This window comes from Lytechinus variegatus, chromosome 16 (genome assembly GCF_018143015.1).
Source record: "Lytechinus variegatus isolate NC3 chromosome 16, Lvar_3.0, whole genome shotgun sequence".
NCBI lineage: Eukaryota > Metazoa > Echinodermata > Echinoidea > Temnopleuroida > Toxopneustidae > Lytechinus > Lytechinus variegatus.
Window position 1 is genome coordinate 16,527,077 of NC_054755.1, and position 19,076 is coordinate 16,546,152.

The 19,076-nt window shown below is 36.1% G+C and overlaps 2 protein-coding genes across 3 annotated transcripts in view; one reads left to right on the forward strand and one right to left on the reverse strand.

The window, feature by feature from the left end:
• LOC121429703 (eukaryotic translation initiation factor 2A-like) overlaps positions 1-2,063 on the forward strand; it is a 31,841-nt gene extending 29,778 nt beyond the window's left edge. Inside the window, exon 18 of the mRNA XM_041626873.1 lies at positions 1,423-2,063. Coding sequence (XP_041482807.1) covers positions 1,423-1,551 — 129 coding nt within the window. The 3' untranslated portion in view covers positions 1,552-2,063. The remainder of the gene's footprint in view (positions 1-1,422) is intronic.
• Positions 2,064-10,154: 8,091 nt separating this feature from the next.
• The window catches only part of LOC121430357, a 36,773-nt gene continuing 27,851 nt past the window's right edge, over positions 10,155-19,076 (reverse strand). For both annotated transcript variants that reach the window (XM_041627637.1, XM_041627638.1), the window contains 4 exons: positions 17,045-17,233; positions 15,162-15,289; positions 13,605-13,725; positions 10,155-11,825 (listed from right to left, as the gene is read on the reverse strand). In XM_041627637.1, the coding sequence (XP_041483571.1) occupies positions 11,731-11,825; positions 13,605-13,725; positions 15,162-15,289; positions 17,045-17,233 (533 nt within the window). In that variant the 3' untranslated portion in view covers positions 10,155-11,730. The remainder of the gene's footprint in view (positions 11,826-13,604; positions 13,726-15,161; positions 15,290-17,044; positions 17,234-19,076) is intronic.

Below are 19,076 nucleotides of genomic sequence, written 5' to 3' on the forward strand. Positions count from 1 at the left end.
CTGATTATCCTTTCCAGAGTTATTGTCTCTACTTAAAAAAAATGTATATGCTATTTATAGAAAAATAATGCAAAAGTAAGGCACATATGTCTCTTCTTTCAATTATATTTATTTGTCTCCATCTAGTGGTTATAAGTTTTGACAGGCATTTATTTATTTATTCATTTATCGAATTGATTTCTTCTCTTTTAAAAACTATAATTTAAGTCTACAAACTTTGGGATAATTCACAAAAAAGAGATGTAAGTTACTGGAATGTAATGTAGAAAATGATTTCATGGCATTGATAATGACAAAAATATAAAACATTTTTAAGGTGCTGATTATCTGGTTAGATTTGGCGCACTACAGTGCATCCCACTTTGAAAGCTAAATATCACAATAATTGAATATGTTTAGATCATAAATTTAACATCGATAGTAAGAATGAAATCTCTTCTTTGATTGTGCATGCATTGCAGAGTAAATTGAAAATAATTTGTGCAGAAACTCACATGTGAAACTGTGTCCACTCTCTTTAGCATTGAAAGAAACTGAACAAAGAATACAAAAAATATACTAATAAGTCATCCCTTTCAATGCAAGGTTGTCACATCTGTGACAAATCTCTACCCATTTTTCTGTGCAACTTGGTTTTGTATTCCTATCATAGCAAAAATTAAGAAAAGCTGAATTTATTTTGTAAATGAAAGACCCTAAAATTGTTTTGCTCTGTTGAAAGTTATAAGTGGGAGTTCTGGGGGGTGTTTCACAAAGATTTAAGTATGACTTTAGAGTCGCACTTAAATGTCTAGTTGCGCGCAGTATAAAAGGCATGACAGCATTGGTTAGATCATGCCAAGAGGAAGCGCACTCCTGCGTATTGATCAATAAGATTGCGCGTTGCATATCATGTACGCGTCGACATTTAAGTGCGATGTAAGTCATACTTAAATCTTTGTGAAACACCCCCCATGTTTCCTTTTTTTTTTGTGGGACCCACGGTATGTTTTACCTTGGGTAAAACATACCTGCCTGGTACCCATTCACTACACCAAGGTTGAGTGTAGATCAGTTTGGATCAATATCTTGCTGAAGGAAATAACGCCATGCTCATGATTTGAACCCACGACCCTCTTTGTTAGGCTGCAAGAGTCTGAACCATCAGCAATAATAATACACTGTCCCGCGTGTGCCTATCTGTGTTGGCGATCTTCAGTGTGATCCTATTTCAGCTTAGATTTTATGATTTCACAAAGTTCATTTTATGTAACTGTAACAGATCTAGATCCACAATGATTTAGTCATACTTAACCTTGGTTTTACAGTTTCTCACAAAATTAGTGTTTTACAGCAACTACTATCATTTAGCTTTAACTCAATTTTTAAACCCTTTATCATTTTATTTGACTCTCATTAGAAACATTGCTATTGTCTTTGTAGAAACTGAAAGCCATTGAGAAGCTGAAAGAACAACAAGCGAGTGGGAAGGAGCTTGAGAAGAATCAGCTAGACAAATTAAGCACGGAAGACGAGCTAAGAAGAGAACTAGCCAAGTTGGAGATCCAATGACGATAAAAACACTTCCAAGTCAGGGTTCACCTCTTAAACTTGCCTGATATAGCATTGTGGTACAACAGAATACTGTTGGGTTGGAGATTCAAAGGCAATAGTGACTGCTACACCAAGATTAACTTTCGATGCATATATGATTGCCTGACATAACAGTCTGTCAGTACTTGTTAAATGCCTGACATGCCACCCAGTCAGTGATTGCATGATGGACTGACATATCAACAAATTAATACTTGTAAGATTGCCTGACATGCCAACCAGTCAATGATTGGCTGACATATGGACATATCAACATTAATAGCTGTAAGATTGCCTGACATGCCAACCAGTCAATAATTGCATGATTTCCCAAAATACCATCCAGTTAATACCTTGACTTCCAGATATACAACCCAGTCAATAGTTGTATGATTTGCCTGATATATCACCAGTATTATACTTCCATCATAGCCTAACATACTACCAAATTAATGCCTGCATGATGACCTGATATACCACCCCAGCAATACTTGAATTAATGTATATGTTCAAATAAATGAGTAAAATTCAGTGAGCAAAATGCTGAAATTTCATTATAATGGGATAACAAATAACAAAATTATTGAATTAGTTTAGCAGTATTATTACATGAAATCATAATTGTTTCATTATTTTTCATAAATGTATGAACAATGTCCCCTTTATGATGAAACAAATTGCAGCAATGAATATTTAATGCAGTTGTCTAAATCTAAATCAGTTGTCAATTCAATTTTTTTTTCAGTTCTTGGTAGAAAAAAATCGAATAATGTGATTTCATAAAATGAAATACAGAAAAGCAAGTGGGGATATGACATCAATTTGCTCATTGGATATTCATGAGGACATGCCTAAAACTGTTTCACCGGAATAACGCAAATCTTTAAAATGCCATAATTTTGTTATTCCTTGTCCGATTTTGATCAAAATTTTAGTGTTATGTTTGTCTGATTTTTCTTCATCTGTTTATATGATACTATTTTCTTCCCGGAGCATCCCTTTAAAGTGAGTCATGTGTCTTTTAAAAGATGAGTCTGTAGTTTCAGAAGAAATATAAAACAGAAAATTGGTATTTTTCAAGTTATTGTTGGATTTTAGGGTAGCAGCTGAGAGGTTACATATTGTGAATTGACCAAATGTGACCCCAGCCTGAATTTTAGAGCGAGGGTGGGTTTGGCAGGTGCAACTGAACCCTAAGAAGTACTATAAAAGAAGCATGGCCTAGGTTTAATTACCTTGGGTTAGCCATGTGCTTTGTGAACACCAACATCTAATTTTGAAGAAAATCCTCTTTTTTTTGTAGAAAGAATTGTCATCAATAGAAGGCAAATGTGTTACAAATGTTTTGACATATCTTGTGGTTATCTCTTTGTATTGCTCTGGATCCCAGTCCAGAAAATGCAATTTATTTACATAATTCAAGGATATAAATTTGTTTATTCACTAACCTTGTCAGTTTCACCTTAGAGATCCCGGGGGGGCCACTTCCATTCACGAGTGGATACCATGCGCGACCATGGGGTCTCGAAAAGCACCCTAAACACGTAATTTCCATATTCTGAAAATGCACCCCTTAACAAGTATTGGCGTGTGAAACCCTACCCTTAACAAGTATTGGAAACAAAACGATACTATTGGCAAATAATCCCTGAAATGAACCCCTAAACAAGTACAGGAATGTTTTATTGTTACGGGTCCTTCGGTCGTCGGCTTTTGTACCTTATTTGGTTTAGGACGACCCCACCATCTACACCTCGCGCAAATTGGACTCTAAACACGAAGTGTTGGGACAAAAAGGACATCCTTTATAAAACATTTTAATTTTGTTTTATCATCCCCGCAAATTCGACCCTAAACACGTAATTTTCCTAGCGAAATAGATACCCTTTTTCATTATTTTTGCGTTTTTGACACCCTTATCACGTTACGTACGTAACGTGCCCTATCGTGAAAAGGACATCCTTTTTACGTGTTTTTTTGGTCGCGCATGGTATCCACTCGTCAATGTAAGTGGCCCCCCGGGTTAGAGATCCAAGTACATCACAGTTGGGTGATCTGAATTCAATGAAATTAAATTCTATTTTCTGATATAAAGGTATGATGGTGGGCCCCAAGTCTGCGCACCTAACAATTTGAGTTAAGATTTAACATGAATTTCTTCTTATTTCACAAAATCTTTCAGTTGATAATGTTCCTTACATCATAATGAGTTTGTGTGCCAAATATCTCATAAAAATTTGTAAGAAATATATGATTTTCTTGGAAAAAACCTCGGGCAGTCATTTTCAGATTGAAAAAAAAATGGTATCCCATGTCTGCGCACTCATTCACTTTGCACACGATTCGGGGATTTTGATGAGAAAGGCTGGATTTTGAGGCCGTCACATGAAATGCCCTGAATTCATTATTTTTCCACCATTTTGAGTCAGATTTTTTAATGAATACCTGTCCATGTATTGCATGTGTAAAGTTCGTGCTCGTTGCGTATCTTCTTTAATTAGAATTGCGCAGATACGCGGGTGCGCAGACTTGGGAGACCGCGCAGACATGGGGGAACTGACCATAAGCATATATAGCAGTTCATTGAATACTAAAATAAAATAGGGCCATTCATCAAAGATTCATTTAATTAAAAATCAATTTGTCATCAGTTATTATTGCATAAACAATCATTGAATAAGAACAATGAAATTGCTAAAAAGGGACACAAAGTATTTTGCTCTTTAATATTGTATTAACGATAACTAACCTGTTAAATAGTGTTTACAGAACTTTTACTGTATTATTGAAATGGACCTATCCAGTTACATTTATTACATTTCTTTTTTTTTGTACCTCACCATAATTTTGTGAAAAAAATAGTTTCAGGTACATTTTTGACATTTTAAAGCCTGTCACACTTATTTGGAATCATCAAGAATCAAGCAGAATTATTTGTAAAATCAAAACAAAAAAAAATCTAGAAAAATCGGGGGGGGGGGGGTCAAATTCACCCAACTGGGTTTCAAATATGATAAATTGATCATGCAACTCATCACATACTAGAGGTGAAATAAGCCGCATTGGAGTCAGATTGAAAATGTGTGCTATGGACATTCAAGGGGTATTTAATAATTCTGACTGCATACTCTGTGTGTTTGAAATATTTGTGGCATTTCTTGTGGCTGTCCCAAATCTTTTGCTCGTGTTTAAATTTTTGAGGTGCATTTGAAGTAGAAAATGAATATCTAACTGTTTAACTTTAAAGTGCATCTTCACCACATCCTGAATGCATTAAATGTATTCTTCCAGCATTCCAGCAGCATTTGAAAATTGTTGAACATATTGGAAGAGCTGAATAGTGGGGACTTAACCAGCTGGTCGCCAAATGAATCATTTCATTCCGGCTGATTCTGCTTGAATCTGAATAAGTGTGATGGGCCTTTAAAGGACAGATCCTATACAGTATTCTCTCATTTTTTAATTCTGTCAGAATTAGAAATTTCATGTAAAAGCACATGTCATTTATCTAGACAAAAAGTTGATAAAGAAAATTAAAACCATTTTTTTATATGAAGTGATCTTGTGTGAAATATTGTTTTCTTTTTCTTATTGTAGTCAATTTTTCATTTAAAATTCAAATGCTTTAGCTTTGCATTATAGGTGTTGTATTTGATTGTAATTATTCTGTTTAAGTCACTTATGTAGGCTGAATGAGTGAGAAGAATCGATTTGACGAGGATACAAAGGGTGTATTATAAAATCAGGTTTAACTTCGACCATAGTCTAAGTTTGTGCTAAAATGATCAGAAGCTAAAAATGTCAACATTTGTTCACGTAGCAGCTTTCTTATGTTTATTGCATTAGTTCCCAATTGCGTTCATGATAATGAAAGCTCCAACAACCTAGTTATTATTCTCACAAAGTTGTTAATGATTACACTGCAAAATGAGATGATTTATTCATCAGGTATTATAGACATTTGTTACTTCTGGCTATCCATAGTTAAACCAAAGCTTTAGACCAGAGTTTACATTAAACCTCAGTTCAGAATATGGGCAATATATATATTTTCTTCATTTTACGTAATGTGCCATTCGTTTTGTGATTAGGGATTTTGAGGAATTGATTGGTTGGGGGTTTTGATGAGTTGATCGGTAAGAACGAAGTACTAACATGTGAGGGAAAGATGTGGGGGGGGGGTAGAAGGGGGTGAGATAAAGAGAAAGGGATGGGGGTGGTTGGTGGAAGAGGGAAATCCAAATTATGGGATGGGACTTGAGGATTGGGGACGGAGGTCCGGAAGGGGGAGGGGGTGGTCAAACTGACCCCCAAATTGGAGACCATTCCAAGAAAAGACTTGTCTGATTTTTTTCCAGCCAAAGTCTGTATAATGTGGGGCTTAAAAATCTGTTGTCCACGGCTAAAGCCGTGGTAAAAATAGCAGCGCTTTATATCCTCGGGCAAAAAGTGCTTTACAAATCCAGCTATTATTATTGTACAGTGCGTATAAAAAAATAAAGTGATTACATTATATATTTGTAATATCCTGCAGATTTGTCCACATTTTAACATTGGTACAGATCTATTTAAGCAAATGACGATATAACTTGAATTTTTTTTCGCTTGAGTGAGCACCACTTACTTTTGAAAAGTTAATGAAAAATGATTTGCGCAGAACTTTGAAATAGTTATGCGAATAAAAGTAGACCTTAGTCACGAAGAACACGTGGAATTTAGCTAGTAAAATTGATTTGAAGATATCTTCTACCTTTTTAAACTTGTTTCCTTGCCCAAAACACTTCGAAGAGTGCATTGAACCCCACCCCACTCGCAACACACCAAGGCCACGTGACGATATTTGATGATATGGATAAGGCTTGATTTTCATTCGTTAATTCATTGTCTAGCTTGGGAAAAAGTGTGAAGAAACGAGTATTAAATGACAAATGAAATGTAAATCCACTTTAAATGATAAAAACTTAGTGAAAAAACGCTGGAGATGTCTGATATCAACTTTTGTTCAGATTCATTTATGTCCACAGATCCAGCTGGCACAAAAAGTGTAAAGGTTGTGCTTCTTACCAAGTGCTGAAATTTCAATTTGGGTGGCAAAAATTGTTACAAAATGCTTGAATGTATCCGTTTTATTTCAATTGACTAAAAGTGACAGGGAAATTTTGTATGAGAAATGTTTCGCAGGGTAAGTTTGATTTCGCCCTTTCCCCTTGACAAAGCGTGAAAACGAAAATTTCTGTGCAAACAGATTTCTTCAAGCTTTACAAAAATGGACAGTGCTCACTCAAGTGTAACATTCTGTCAAAACCTTTACTTTCATTGGATAGATGAGACCCAAAACCAAGATTGTATGTGAAAAAAATACCCACATGATGTATATTTTTCAATTCCAATGTCTTTTTCAAAGTGTAAACTTTTTTTACGCACTGTAGAGTAAGGGGGCGGATCCAGGATTTAAAGGTGGGGTGGGCACATTTTCCCCAGAAAAAAATTGTCAAGCAAAAAACAAAGGGGAAAAAAGGTTTTCACAAAAAATTGAAGGTCATCACGATTTTGTGTGTCCTCACTATGTGTATGAACGGTGTATTCCCATTAAAAATATCTGCCTAAAAAAAGGGGGGGGGGCAAACTTGTGATATATTTACATAAAAAAATATTAAGGAGGGGGGCACGGACCAGATGCGCCCCCTGGTTACGTCACTGTATAGAGTTGCGATTGAATGCAACTGGTTGTGCTACCGGCGCACCAGACCTTCATCATTTCTTCTCTCCTTATTTTCACCACAAAAACAACTTATCCATGGTGGATGTTTCATGAGCTGTTAGTTCTTAATTTACGAGCGAATTTACGAAAGACTGGTGACCACCCCCCTTTTTTTTTGGGGGGGGTAAATGATACTAAATTATCATAAATGTATATAAAACACTGAAAAAAAGATTATAAGATTGAAAATTACCTACTATTAGATATTGAAAACATACACATCACTAATTTTGCAAAGCTAAGAACAAGCAATAGTAAACTTATGATAGAACAAGTTAGATAATAATAGGATTGCTGTAAACGATAGAATATGCCTTGTTTGCTCGTCATTTGTAGAGGATGAATACCATTTCACTGTACACTGTAAGGCCCTCGAAGAACCCCGAAATAGATTATTTAACAAGTTAAAGGAAGTACTGCCGGATTTTATGAAAATAACTAACAAAAACAAATTCCAATTAATATTAGGTAGCAATGACATGGATATAAGCAAATTATGTGTTATTGGAGTAAGTTATACCGTTATGGTATGTACGTTGAGAGACTTAGGATGCTTGAAAGTAAAATATGATATTATACTTAAGTATTTGTATATGGGTGTATTAATGTATAGGTATATTATGTATGTGTATGTATATTGTATGCATTTATGTATCTCGCATCTAACATTGCATCCAAGATTGGTATTTTTCTTTTTTTTTCTTTGTATTTTTTTGTTTTTCTTTTTTTCTTAATACCTCGTTGTCACTATGTTATGTTTATGTTGTATTATTATTTTTTCTTATGTTTCTTTGTTTTTAATGATGATCCTTATAGTATCAATAAACTTTTGAATTTGAATTGAATTTTGAATTTTAAATGTATAGTTTTGAAGAAGGGTCACTAGTCGTTCGTAAAGTCGCCCGTAATTTATGAACCGCCCTATAAACACACACAATTGTTGCCCTGTATTAAGACCGGTGTGCCGGTCCAACATAGGGCAACAATGAATTTATTAAATCACATATTCTCTCGACTAAAATGTTAAATTTCTATTTCTTTCCCAAGTGGTTAAATACAGTAATGACCATTAAATACAGTATGACCATTGTTACATACCCTAAACCCTGAAAAACCCATCCAAAACAAACAAACAAACAGAAAAATGTAAGGAATCTGAAAGAGTATATAAATGACAAACTTTCACCACTATTTTATTCCGAACGTTAAGACATGAAAGATTTTACACAAACAACTTGACAGTACAACTGATATTTACAAATTTCAAGGTATTATAGCAAGTTAACACGAAAATTTACTATCGCCTTAGGAAAATATCAAAATTATTGTGTTAAAAAAGTGCTCCTTAACAAATTGTGTAGTAAATATACTCCAATTGCCCTGGCAATTAAATATTCGTATTGCCTATGATTTGGGAGTGAGAGGCCGGGCGTATACACTCGTATTGCTTTAAAACATGTCCGTGTATATGCACAAAAGGTCTCAACAAAAGTAATAACATTTACACTGAACAGGATTTTCGATAATAATACAAACTTAGATCAAGGAGAGTGTTTCATCTCAACATTGTCCGACAAGTTGTCAGATCTGACAAATTTCCTTGATTCTGATTGGCTGAGAGGCATTGTTACTATGGTAACTGTCGGATAAAACTTCATACAAGTCCTTCATGAAACGCTCCCCTGGAAATTACCACGGTAACACGCCCCAGGAACACTTCACAATTATGGTATCCATGATAGTTACAATAATGGCAAACTCATAATTGCAATTATTTATGAAAATGCCCCTAAAAATGTCAATGGAAGTTTAAAGCGCGTAAATTACAATTTCGCTTATCTTACATCTACCAACGATTCAAATACTGCTCATGATGAGAAAGTATGCCTACTTAAAAAAAGTAATCAACCAAATGACCATATTTACATTTGTACAATGTTTAAAAAGAGATCAAGAGATACTGACACTGGCAGGGGTCTTTTAGCTTTCAAATTATATTGACAAACTTACAGCGGATGAAATGGAAGTAAAACTATCAATTATCATCATGCAGACACTCATAATTTTCCTCTTATAAGAAATATTGCTGCTAATCATTTATTGTAATCTTTATTTCATTGCAGTGTAATGTATTGCAATTAATCACCATAATTTTTTATGTATTCACAATACTTCGTTTCTTTTAAAGGTAATTTGGCAACTTTCTTATTTTAAAAATTGTTGTTATTAACGCAAAGTCAAATTCTTTAAACTGGCAGAGAAGCAGATATGAAAGGAAAGGGCGGAACAGAGGCACACGCCCTCTTTCGACCGTTTAAATTATATATAACCCTTAAAGGGGAAGTTCACCCCGAAGAAAACTTTATTGTAAAATAGCAGAAAAATCAGTAAAAAATATTGGTGAAGGTTTCAGGTAAATCCGTTAAAAAGTAAGAAAGTTATTAGAGTTCAAAGTTTTGGATTTGTGACGTCATAGACGAGCAGCTGCCCCATGTGTTATGTAATATAAAATGCATGAATTTCAAATTTTGTATTGTTCCTGATGATTTAATTTTGTTTTCTATTCATGATCGGTTGTGAAATGATTTGTCTATTGACATACAAAAGGTACAGTGAAAACCATTTTCAATTTTCTGAGAAAATGACATTTATTTGATTTTTTACCATTCGCTATGTATGAATGCTGCTCGCATATGACGTCACAAATCAAATAATTGAAATCCTAATAACTTTTTAATTATTTGATGAATTTATCTCAAACCTTCGGCAATATTTTTTATTATTTTTTCTGCTATTTTTACAATAAACTTTTTGTCAGGGTGAACTTCCCCTTTAAGGAGAAAATGTGTATCGCATCGTCTTTTTCTCGGATAAATAACATTCTTTCGTTTGTCGAGGCATATTGTTCAATAGGAAATCTGCCCACATTATGCTCCTTTTGATATAACTTTGCCATTTTTGTAACTACCCTGGAAGCCATTGTCGTATGAGCCCCCCCCAAAAAAAAAAAGTGATAGGTTTTGACATATTGAGAAAATACATGAAATATCACATTTCACTAGTTTTCTTTCCTTTCTCCCCTATTTGTTTTTCTTAGTTGTGAAAATTTTGGGGGACCCATGGCCCCCATCCGTGCCCCGGTGATGGAAACCTTTACTGTGCTTTGCTGCTCAGCACTGTTACCACGCTATGTGTAATAATGTCATGAATGTTGTATCTCGCTAAAAAAAAACAACAGCACAAAACGCCCCCCGATAACATAACTCAATATGTCTATATCTCCATAAAAAGGCATAATATCGAATGAATTTAAAATTACGATACCATTAACATATGGCAGTCAACAGAACTGCCCCTAATAGGTGAATCAATTATTCAAACATCATTCGCATCTGTCAATGTTCTGTTAGTCAGAACTATAATACAAAAGGATACAAAATGTAAATATAGTGTGAAGAACATTTGCGGAAATGTAATTATAACTGAAAAAATACCCCCCCCCCCACGAAAACCATGTAAATGGCTCAGGCAAAATCTGGAAGAGAATGCAGTTAGAAAATTCCACCGAACTAAAGGACCGTTTATATTGACATGAATGAATAATTAGAAAATATGCATATTTCATTCAACCTAATTGATGATTAATTTCATATCGATTGACCGTTTTTTTACGGGGAGAGAATGAATTTGAGCAGATGAAAGTGCACCATAGGTTTGTTGAGATCGGAAGAACAATTAAGAAATTCATATCGTGTGAACGACGATGAAGTAGATAACATTAAGGTATAAATTAACTATAGTCTTAGTCTGTAGAAACATTGATATGCTAGTAACAAAATCTTAAATTGGATTTGAAACCGGACTGGTAACCAATACTATAAGACACTCGATGATATGTTATCACGAATTTGTACGATTGACGAATTTAATTGAGACATATCAATGAATTCTGCGGAATCTGAATCAGCTAGAGCCACTAGCGTACGTAAAGGGGGGGGGGGCAAATTGCCCCCATTTACGAGTCACAACTCAAATTCAAAAGTTTATTGATATAAAATCCTGACATATAAGGATCATCATCAAAAACAAAGAAACACAACTCATGCAGAGGACGCATCCCTGCCCCCCCCCCGACGAGTCACAACTGATATAATGTAAAAATGCCATGAAATCAAACGTGTGCCCCCGCTTTTGATGACCTTTTTTTTACTTGTCAATTTTTTTTGTGGTAAGAAATCCTTAGTTTGTGGTCGAAGACCTTTTTTTTTTGCTTGTCAATTTTTTTTGCGAAATATCCTTCAAAAATTTTGCCACCCTTCTGGAAAATCCTAGGTAAGCCAGTGGCTGGGGCATGGGGTGGGGGGCACCCCCTACAATCCGCCATGCTTGAATTGATTCTACCGAACACTGTATATTCTAAAGATCGCATCAGATTGAATTTCATTCATAGCGCATCGTCGGATCTTGCCATCGACCTTCTTCAGGTATTCATCTGTAATATACGAAAAAAGAAGAAATATACATATATGTAAAAACATGGAACAAAATATCTTAAATGGAAAAACGAATCATGCCTGGACGAGTAGCCCAATAGGCCTCTTACAATATGACGAAAATGAGAGAAAGGTCCGAAGGGGATTCATTTCCATCGCAATGGCAAAAATAAGATCAATTGATAATCTCTTGCTTGATTAATATTATTTGCCAAGCGAAATAAGGCAACGTTATAGGCCTACTGTAAAAAACAAGGATAAGTTAGCCTATTATAACAACCAAAATGCGCATTCCAACCTGTGGTCCGTGTTGTATTTGGCTTTGTATTCAACTTCAAATTTTCAAACAAATAATGTCAAAAAAAGAGAAAAATATTGGTATTTTTCGGCGTGTCTGATTTGTTTGCACTTTTCATGGCCTAGTTTTACAGTTATAAATCATAGCCGGAGATAGGCGGCCATACAAGACCGACTAAAAAATAAAGTGATTATCTTTATAAAATGTCATGGTGATATGCTTGACCGGCACTAGCGTACCTACGGGGGGGGGGCAGGGGGCAGATCCTGTTGGTGACATTTTTTTTTTGCTTGTCAATTTTTTTTCCTCTGGCACGAAATCCTTTATTTGTGGTTGAAGACCTTTGTTTTTATCAAAATTTTGCGGACGATTTTGCCCTCCCTGTGGAAAATCCTATATAGTGACGCTACTGTTGACCGGCCTCGAGGGCAACTATGTGATCTAGCATGTCATTGTCTTTCAATCTCGGGTAGGGAAGTGTGAAATCCTTGATCTCAGACAGCCTGGCATCGCGACGTGTCGGCCTTATTCTTAATTAGTGTCAGGCTGCCCGCCTTTAAATACAATACTGAAATCCAGTATTAAAAAAAAATGAATTGTTCATAAAAAGAATATTGTGCATCATGAGGATGTAAAGAAGGTCTTCATATACGTTTTTTTTAAATGACACCTTAATCAGAATGTCATTTTAAAGGAGAAATTATTCCTGAAATTATTATTGAAAATATGAAAAAAAAGAGTCCATGGGCCTTCCCGGCCACCGTCATTCTTTAAGCGTTCAAGGGAAGTGTGCTGTAAGTGCATTATGGGACATAAACATATAAATCTTAATGGGGTTGTTCCAGCTTGAAGAGTAAAAGTATCAGTATTAATAAGAAAACTTTATACTTCGAAAACTGAAATTTTTTCGAAGTATAAAGTTATTCAATTGAGTACGTATAACAAACCTTTTCGAATTTAAAGTTGAGTATTGGTTGAAACATACATGCATGCTGTCATGAATATCCAAAAGGTGGTCTGGTGACGTCATACCCCGGCTTTCCCGAATTTATTATTTGACATTAATTATTCATTCTTTCACACATTGTAAAAAGAAAAAAAAAACATTCTCGACAATGATGATCTCACACGTTAAATTAATTGTCATCAGTCCGTCTTTGTTTTTTTTAATTTTTCACGGAGTAAAATTCTAAAAAAAAGTGGACAGATGACATCATCAGCTCGCTCATTACGTATTCACGCTAACTGTTTTAACAAAATGAAGCATAACTTCAGAATCTCAATACTGTTTTCGTTGAGCAATATTTTTTTTGAAATACAGAAAACACATTATTTTTTTTCTTTTATAAAATATATTACTCTGTCTCTTAAAATCATATCATTTGCAGTCTTTGGTACCCCTTAATCATTTCCTTAATACGCATTTGGCAGATTTATTTTTGAAAGAGGAATTAATGTATGGATTCATATTTCTTCTTACCTTGGTCGCCATTGCGTCGAAACACTTTGAATTTGAAAGCCTTATCGTGAATAGGGAGAGGCATTCGATAAATAAAGTATATTTGCATGTCTCGTGCTCTTGTCTGTCCTCGAGGCAACAACTGAGAAGAAAACGTAAAGAAATATATGACGTAATTTTACATAAAAATATTGAAAATTTATATACACTTATACAGTGCAAAAACACTATCTATCTATATCGGAAAACACAAGAAAAGCGTTGAAACATCGCCAGCTAAGAATCAAATCGATATTGGTTTAACACTGATTGGTGTTGCATAAATGCCAAATTGGTGTCAGCCTATAACGCCAATCCGGTGGTGTTTCAACACCTCTCTGGTGTGGACCAATATAGAAAATAGGCTGGTGTTAAATTAACACCACCGTTTTGCAGTGTAAGGGCCTTGGGAGGACATGCCCCTCGATAATTGTATACTCAAATCGGTGAATCAAAACGGCAGTGTCGTCCTAGAGTCAGTGGATAAACGACATATTATGCAATTTCAAAGGAAGTGATGCGTTGTAGACAGGGGCGTCGCCTTTTCCAGAGGGGGGGGGGGGTCCTTGATGATTACCAACAGACATCGGTACTGATTACCGACGTCCGACAACCATCCGCTGTTAGCGTCGATCGGCCCTGGTTTTAGAAAGCTTTTGCGTAGTTATTGCAGAAATACGCTTATATATATATCCCTTTTAAACTAAGGCTATGTAGTTCTCGCTGCGTTTGGGAAAAGGACCATGACGGAACTGCTACATCGCACTGAGACCGTAACGAGAACAGTTATTGACGTGGCATAGTATGCATGATCTTCAGAGGCTTTTGAATTTGATAGTCCATGTAGCGGAAACGCCTGAACAGCGCGTTGTAATGACGCAGAAATGACCGACCTTCTTAGGTTGTTCTCATGCTCCACCGAGGTACGTAATCCGGACTTTTCGCATTTACAAGGGCGAAACTCTCTACAACGCTTTGATTCCTTTGAAAATGCGAGTCGAATCACAAAAGAGAGCTGAGAGGCGTATGTCGAAAGTTGGTGGACCGGGTCAGCATCGCACTCTGGACAGCGACAAATTTGCAATTGTTCGTCCGTAGCCAAATCTTCGGATAATCTGCTGTCCCATGCAGTCCACCATCTTTTGACTAAGCCTATCAGCTCTCCATTGTGACTTTAATTGCATTTTCAAATGAAGAGAATTCCTTGGTAGTAAATGCAAAAACTACCTGCTTGCATGCGTTGCGGACAAGGAAACAACGTAGCGACAATTCTGAGGTACAACGTTTTGTATACTGCGGGAACGTAGCAAGGACGTATAGTGAAAAGAGACCGTACGCTGCACCTACCATATGCGTCTGCGTGCACAATAAAGGTAGGCCGACACAAGCAAACATGTAGTCAGGTGGAGGCTCGGGCAAATTATGTACAGGAAATGACAAGAATTATGTACAAGACAGGAGTATCGTTTGTTAGAAATCCATACAAATAAGGAATTGTAGAATTGTCATTTTGTGATGTCGCATTGTTTCTTAACTTACTTCCATCAATCCGGTCTGACAGTTGAAGAATCTGTCTTCATGACCATTCGTGCGATGTCGTATCGTGCACAACTGTCCTTCAACAGGTAGGGGGATGTTACTCTGGTATAAATCGAAATAGAAAGAAGCTGAAAGATACAAAATAATAGTTTTTTGTCATTCATTAGGCCTACCTTCCTTTATCTGACTGCTATTTCCATACATGACAGCGGGGTGTTAAATAGAAGAGGGGGAGGGGTTGGAAACATTTACGTCACCACTACGTTATTATCAAGTGCAAATATGAAATGGAGGGGCTGTGATTCGAATACCAACGACAACGGTCATATAATTATGTAATATTTTATCAGTTACTTTTTTGGAGCGATTGAGGCGAGTGAGCAAGAAAGCAAGATAGGGGGGGGGGGGGTAATTTTCATATCCTTATACTATAGAGACACTGCTCTAGATCTATACCATATAAAGAACTCATCATTGAGGTGCCCCCCCCCCGATAATTCTTTACACCACTTTCTTAAAATTAAACTAGTTCCTTATTTATTCAGAGGGTAATTTGATTAAAATCAATATTGTTTGATATATTTTGGTACACCTATTGGCACAAAACCCCACACCAAATGTAAAGCAAGGGGTGCTGATCGAAGCACCCCCAAGATTTTCCAGGGGGGGGGGGGCTATGTGTGTTATTTTCCATAGACAGCACCCCTGAATTTCTAGGTATTAAAAAATGCATAAAGGTATTAAAAAATGCATAAAGGTAACAAAAATGACCTATATTTTGCAGTGATCACCATTTTCTTTGCTTGTCAAATTTCACGGGACCAGAACAACCTTCATTTTACAGTGAAACCTTTTTTTTACTTGTCAGATTTACATCATGTACATCAGCACCCCAAGTAATTTTTTTTTAAAATGAATAAATGAAATAAAAAATAAAACAAAATGAGCGCCTCTGGCAGTGACGCCTGCATCACGCGATTCAGCAGTAGTGCTGATCCATAAAAGTTTAAAGATATGATGACAATTCAACAAAATGATATTCCCAACACGTCCAAAGTTCACTGACCATGGTCATGTGACCTGAAACTCACGCAAGATTTTCACTGATGCCTGACTACCCTAAGTCCAAGTTTCATGAACTAGATCCATGCACTTTTTAGAGTTATGACATTAAAAAAACTTAACCTTGGTTAAGATTTCGTTGTGATTTCCCCAACGCAATCTAAGTTCATTGACCCCAAATGTCACAATGACCTTTGCCAAAGGTCACGTGACCTGAAACTCACTAAGGATGTTCAGTGATACAGTTTCATGAACAAGATCCAAAAACTACCAAAGCGATGATGGAAATCAACAAATACCCCGAACATGATGGCCAACGTTCTTTGACCCTAAATGACCTTAGTATAATGAGACTTGAAACTAAGGTAGGATATTTAGTAATACTTGATCACCCTGATATCCAAGTTCAATGAACTAGGTTCACATATTTTTTTTAATTTATGATGACATTTTAAACCTTAACCTTCGGTTAAAATTTTGATGTTGATCCCTCCAACATGTTCAAAGTCCATTGACTCTAAATAAACTTTGACCTTAGTTTTGTTACCTCAAACTCCAGCAGGATGTTCAGTAATACTTGATAACCATCATGTCCAAGTTTCATGAACGAGGCCTATATACTTTCTAATTAAGTCACGATGACATTTCAAAACCCTTTGGTTAAGATTTGGTTTTGACGGCGCCGCCGTCGGAAAATCGGCGCCTATATTCCCTCTCTGCTATGCAGGTGAGACAAAAAAAAAGAATAATTTCCAGGGCCCTGCCTTAAAAATATTATCGCAATAACCTCCACCATGACTAACCCCAAGCCTTGGACTCACCTCTATCAACACTTCCGGGATCTTCTTCGACGAGTTCTCGCATGGAGAGGGATCCGTCATCCTCGTAGTGCATATAGATTTGATGTCCGCCATCCGGGTCTTGCGTGACGAAACGGCACTGGGTCGACCGTGGGCGGGCTCTAAAACGGGGACGTCTAACCGATACCTCGATCTCAAACGATCGATTAACTGAACAGTGAAATGAAGAAGAGGAAGCATTAAACGAATCGTGAAAAGATGCAGAAAAGTTCGACGACCCAACGGAAGGAAAAACGGAAAAGGTGCCTAAAGAAAATATTATTTGCAGGGTAAGGAATGCATGATCGTTGATCTCGAGTCTGTGACAAGTTTTGCTATGTAGTGGACAGAGAAGAAATGCTGAGCAAGATATATTTAAACCTAGTCTATTCCAAACGATAACGGATCTGCTCTTCATCTTCACGGTGACTATTCATAAAAGGTAAACTTTCTTAATGGAGTGTGTATATATCACGTCGTGTTGCTGAATGAATACGAAAACCTGTATTTAAATCTACTATGTAATCAGAGGCGTAATTGGCAAACCACAGCAAGGGCGGGAATTATAGATAAAGGTCTTCATTTTCTGAAGTGTTTTCCTGTCAACAATCAAAGAAAAAGGAGGAAGAAGAAGAAGAAAAATGTCGGCGAAATTCTGACGGGAAGAGGGGGTTTAGGATGGGGGATTCCAACCCATACCCCTTGCCCCCATTCAGGTGGTCCTAACAATGTCTGTAACGTAAGAACCAATTTCCTTCTTGATTTAAGGACATAGTAGCAGGATTCTCACCAAAAATAGGATAAGTGACTACATCAAACAGAAACGGGAAGAACTACTTGTTTTTTTATAATTTAAGTACTTCATTTTCATTTGTGAATTCAGCAAAGTTGATCCAAACTTTGGAGCATTTAGATCTTTTGTTATGAAGCAAAAAGAAATTGAATTTTGTGTGGCCAAAAAGACACAAACTCGTGGCTCATTTTAAGAAATGGAAGTTTGAATTATAATTTCATGTCATCTGCTCATGTATGTTTCCTGTTTACATAATAATAATAATAAAGGGTATTCATATTGCGCACATATCCACCTTGTTAGGTGCTCAAGGCGCTCCTATATTACCCGGCTAAGCTAGGCGTTCATAGCAGACACAGCTTCTTAAGGAATTACTTCCTACCGGTACCCATTTACCTCAATTGGGTTGAGTGCAGCACATTGTGAATCAGTTTCTTGCTGAAGGAAATTACGCCATGGCTTGGATTCGAACCCACGACCCTCTGTTTCAAAGTCCAAAGACTAATCCACTGGGCCACAACGCTCCACGAATACTTGCCAATACGAATACTTGCCATCAAACTTGTGTAAAATATCACGTCTGTGTCGTTGCACAAAACTTTCCGCTTTTATTTTCTTTCTTTCTCCTTTCTTTCTTTTTATATAATTATTTCATTTATGTATTTTTACTTTGTCTAATAATGTTATGAATACTTGTAAAGAGTTTAATAATGTTATGAATACTTGTAAAGAGTTTAATAATGTTTGATTTGTAATTTTTGTTTAAATTTGGTCTGTGTTGACCCAATAAAACATGAATACAATCAAAAAAGGAACGAGAAGAACCGAATCAGTGATTATTTTTACGTTGTTCCCTTTTAATCCAGGGAAATTGTTTGAGCTTGTGATATCTGGTCAGGTGTTTTTTCACATGATGTCGTTCACTTTTCTTCTTTATTTTGCTTTTTAGTATCATGTTTTCAGATTTCGAGAACAACATTCAATTCAATTATTCAATTCCAACAACACACCCATATATCATGACTGAGCAATGAAATATAATTTAAACAAAGCTGTTTACTATGTGAATCGCACAGTATAGTCATAGTTGTTTAAATTATTGTTAAGGTGAAATGTATTTGGAAGGCAAAATGTTTTTATCTAATGATTTCCGGAATTCTAAATGGAATGTGAAAAGATTCCGAATTTCTTGTTTGGTTCTTATGTATGGAGCTGTTTTTA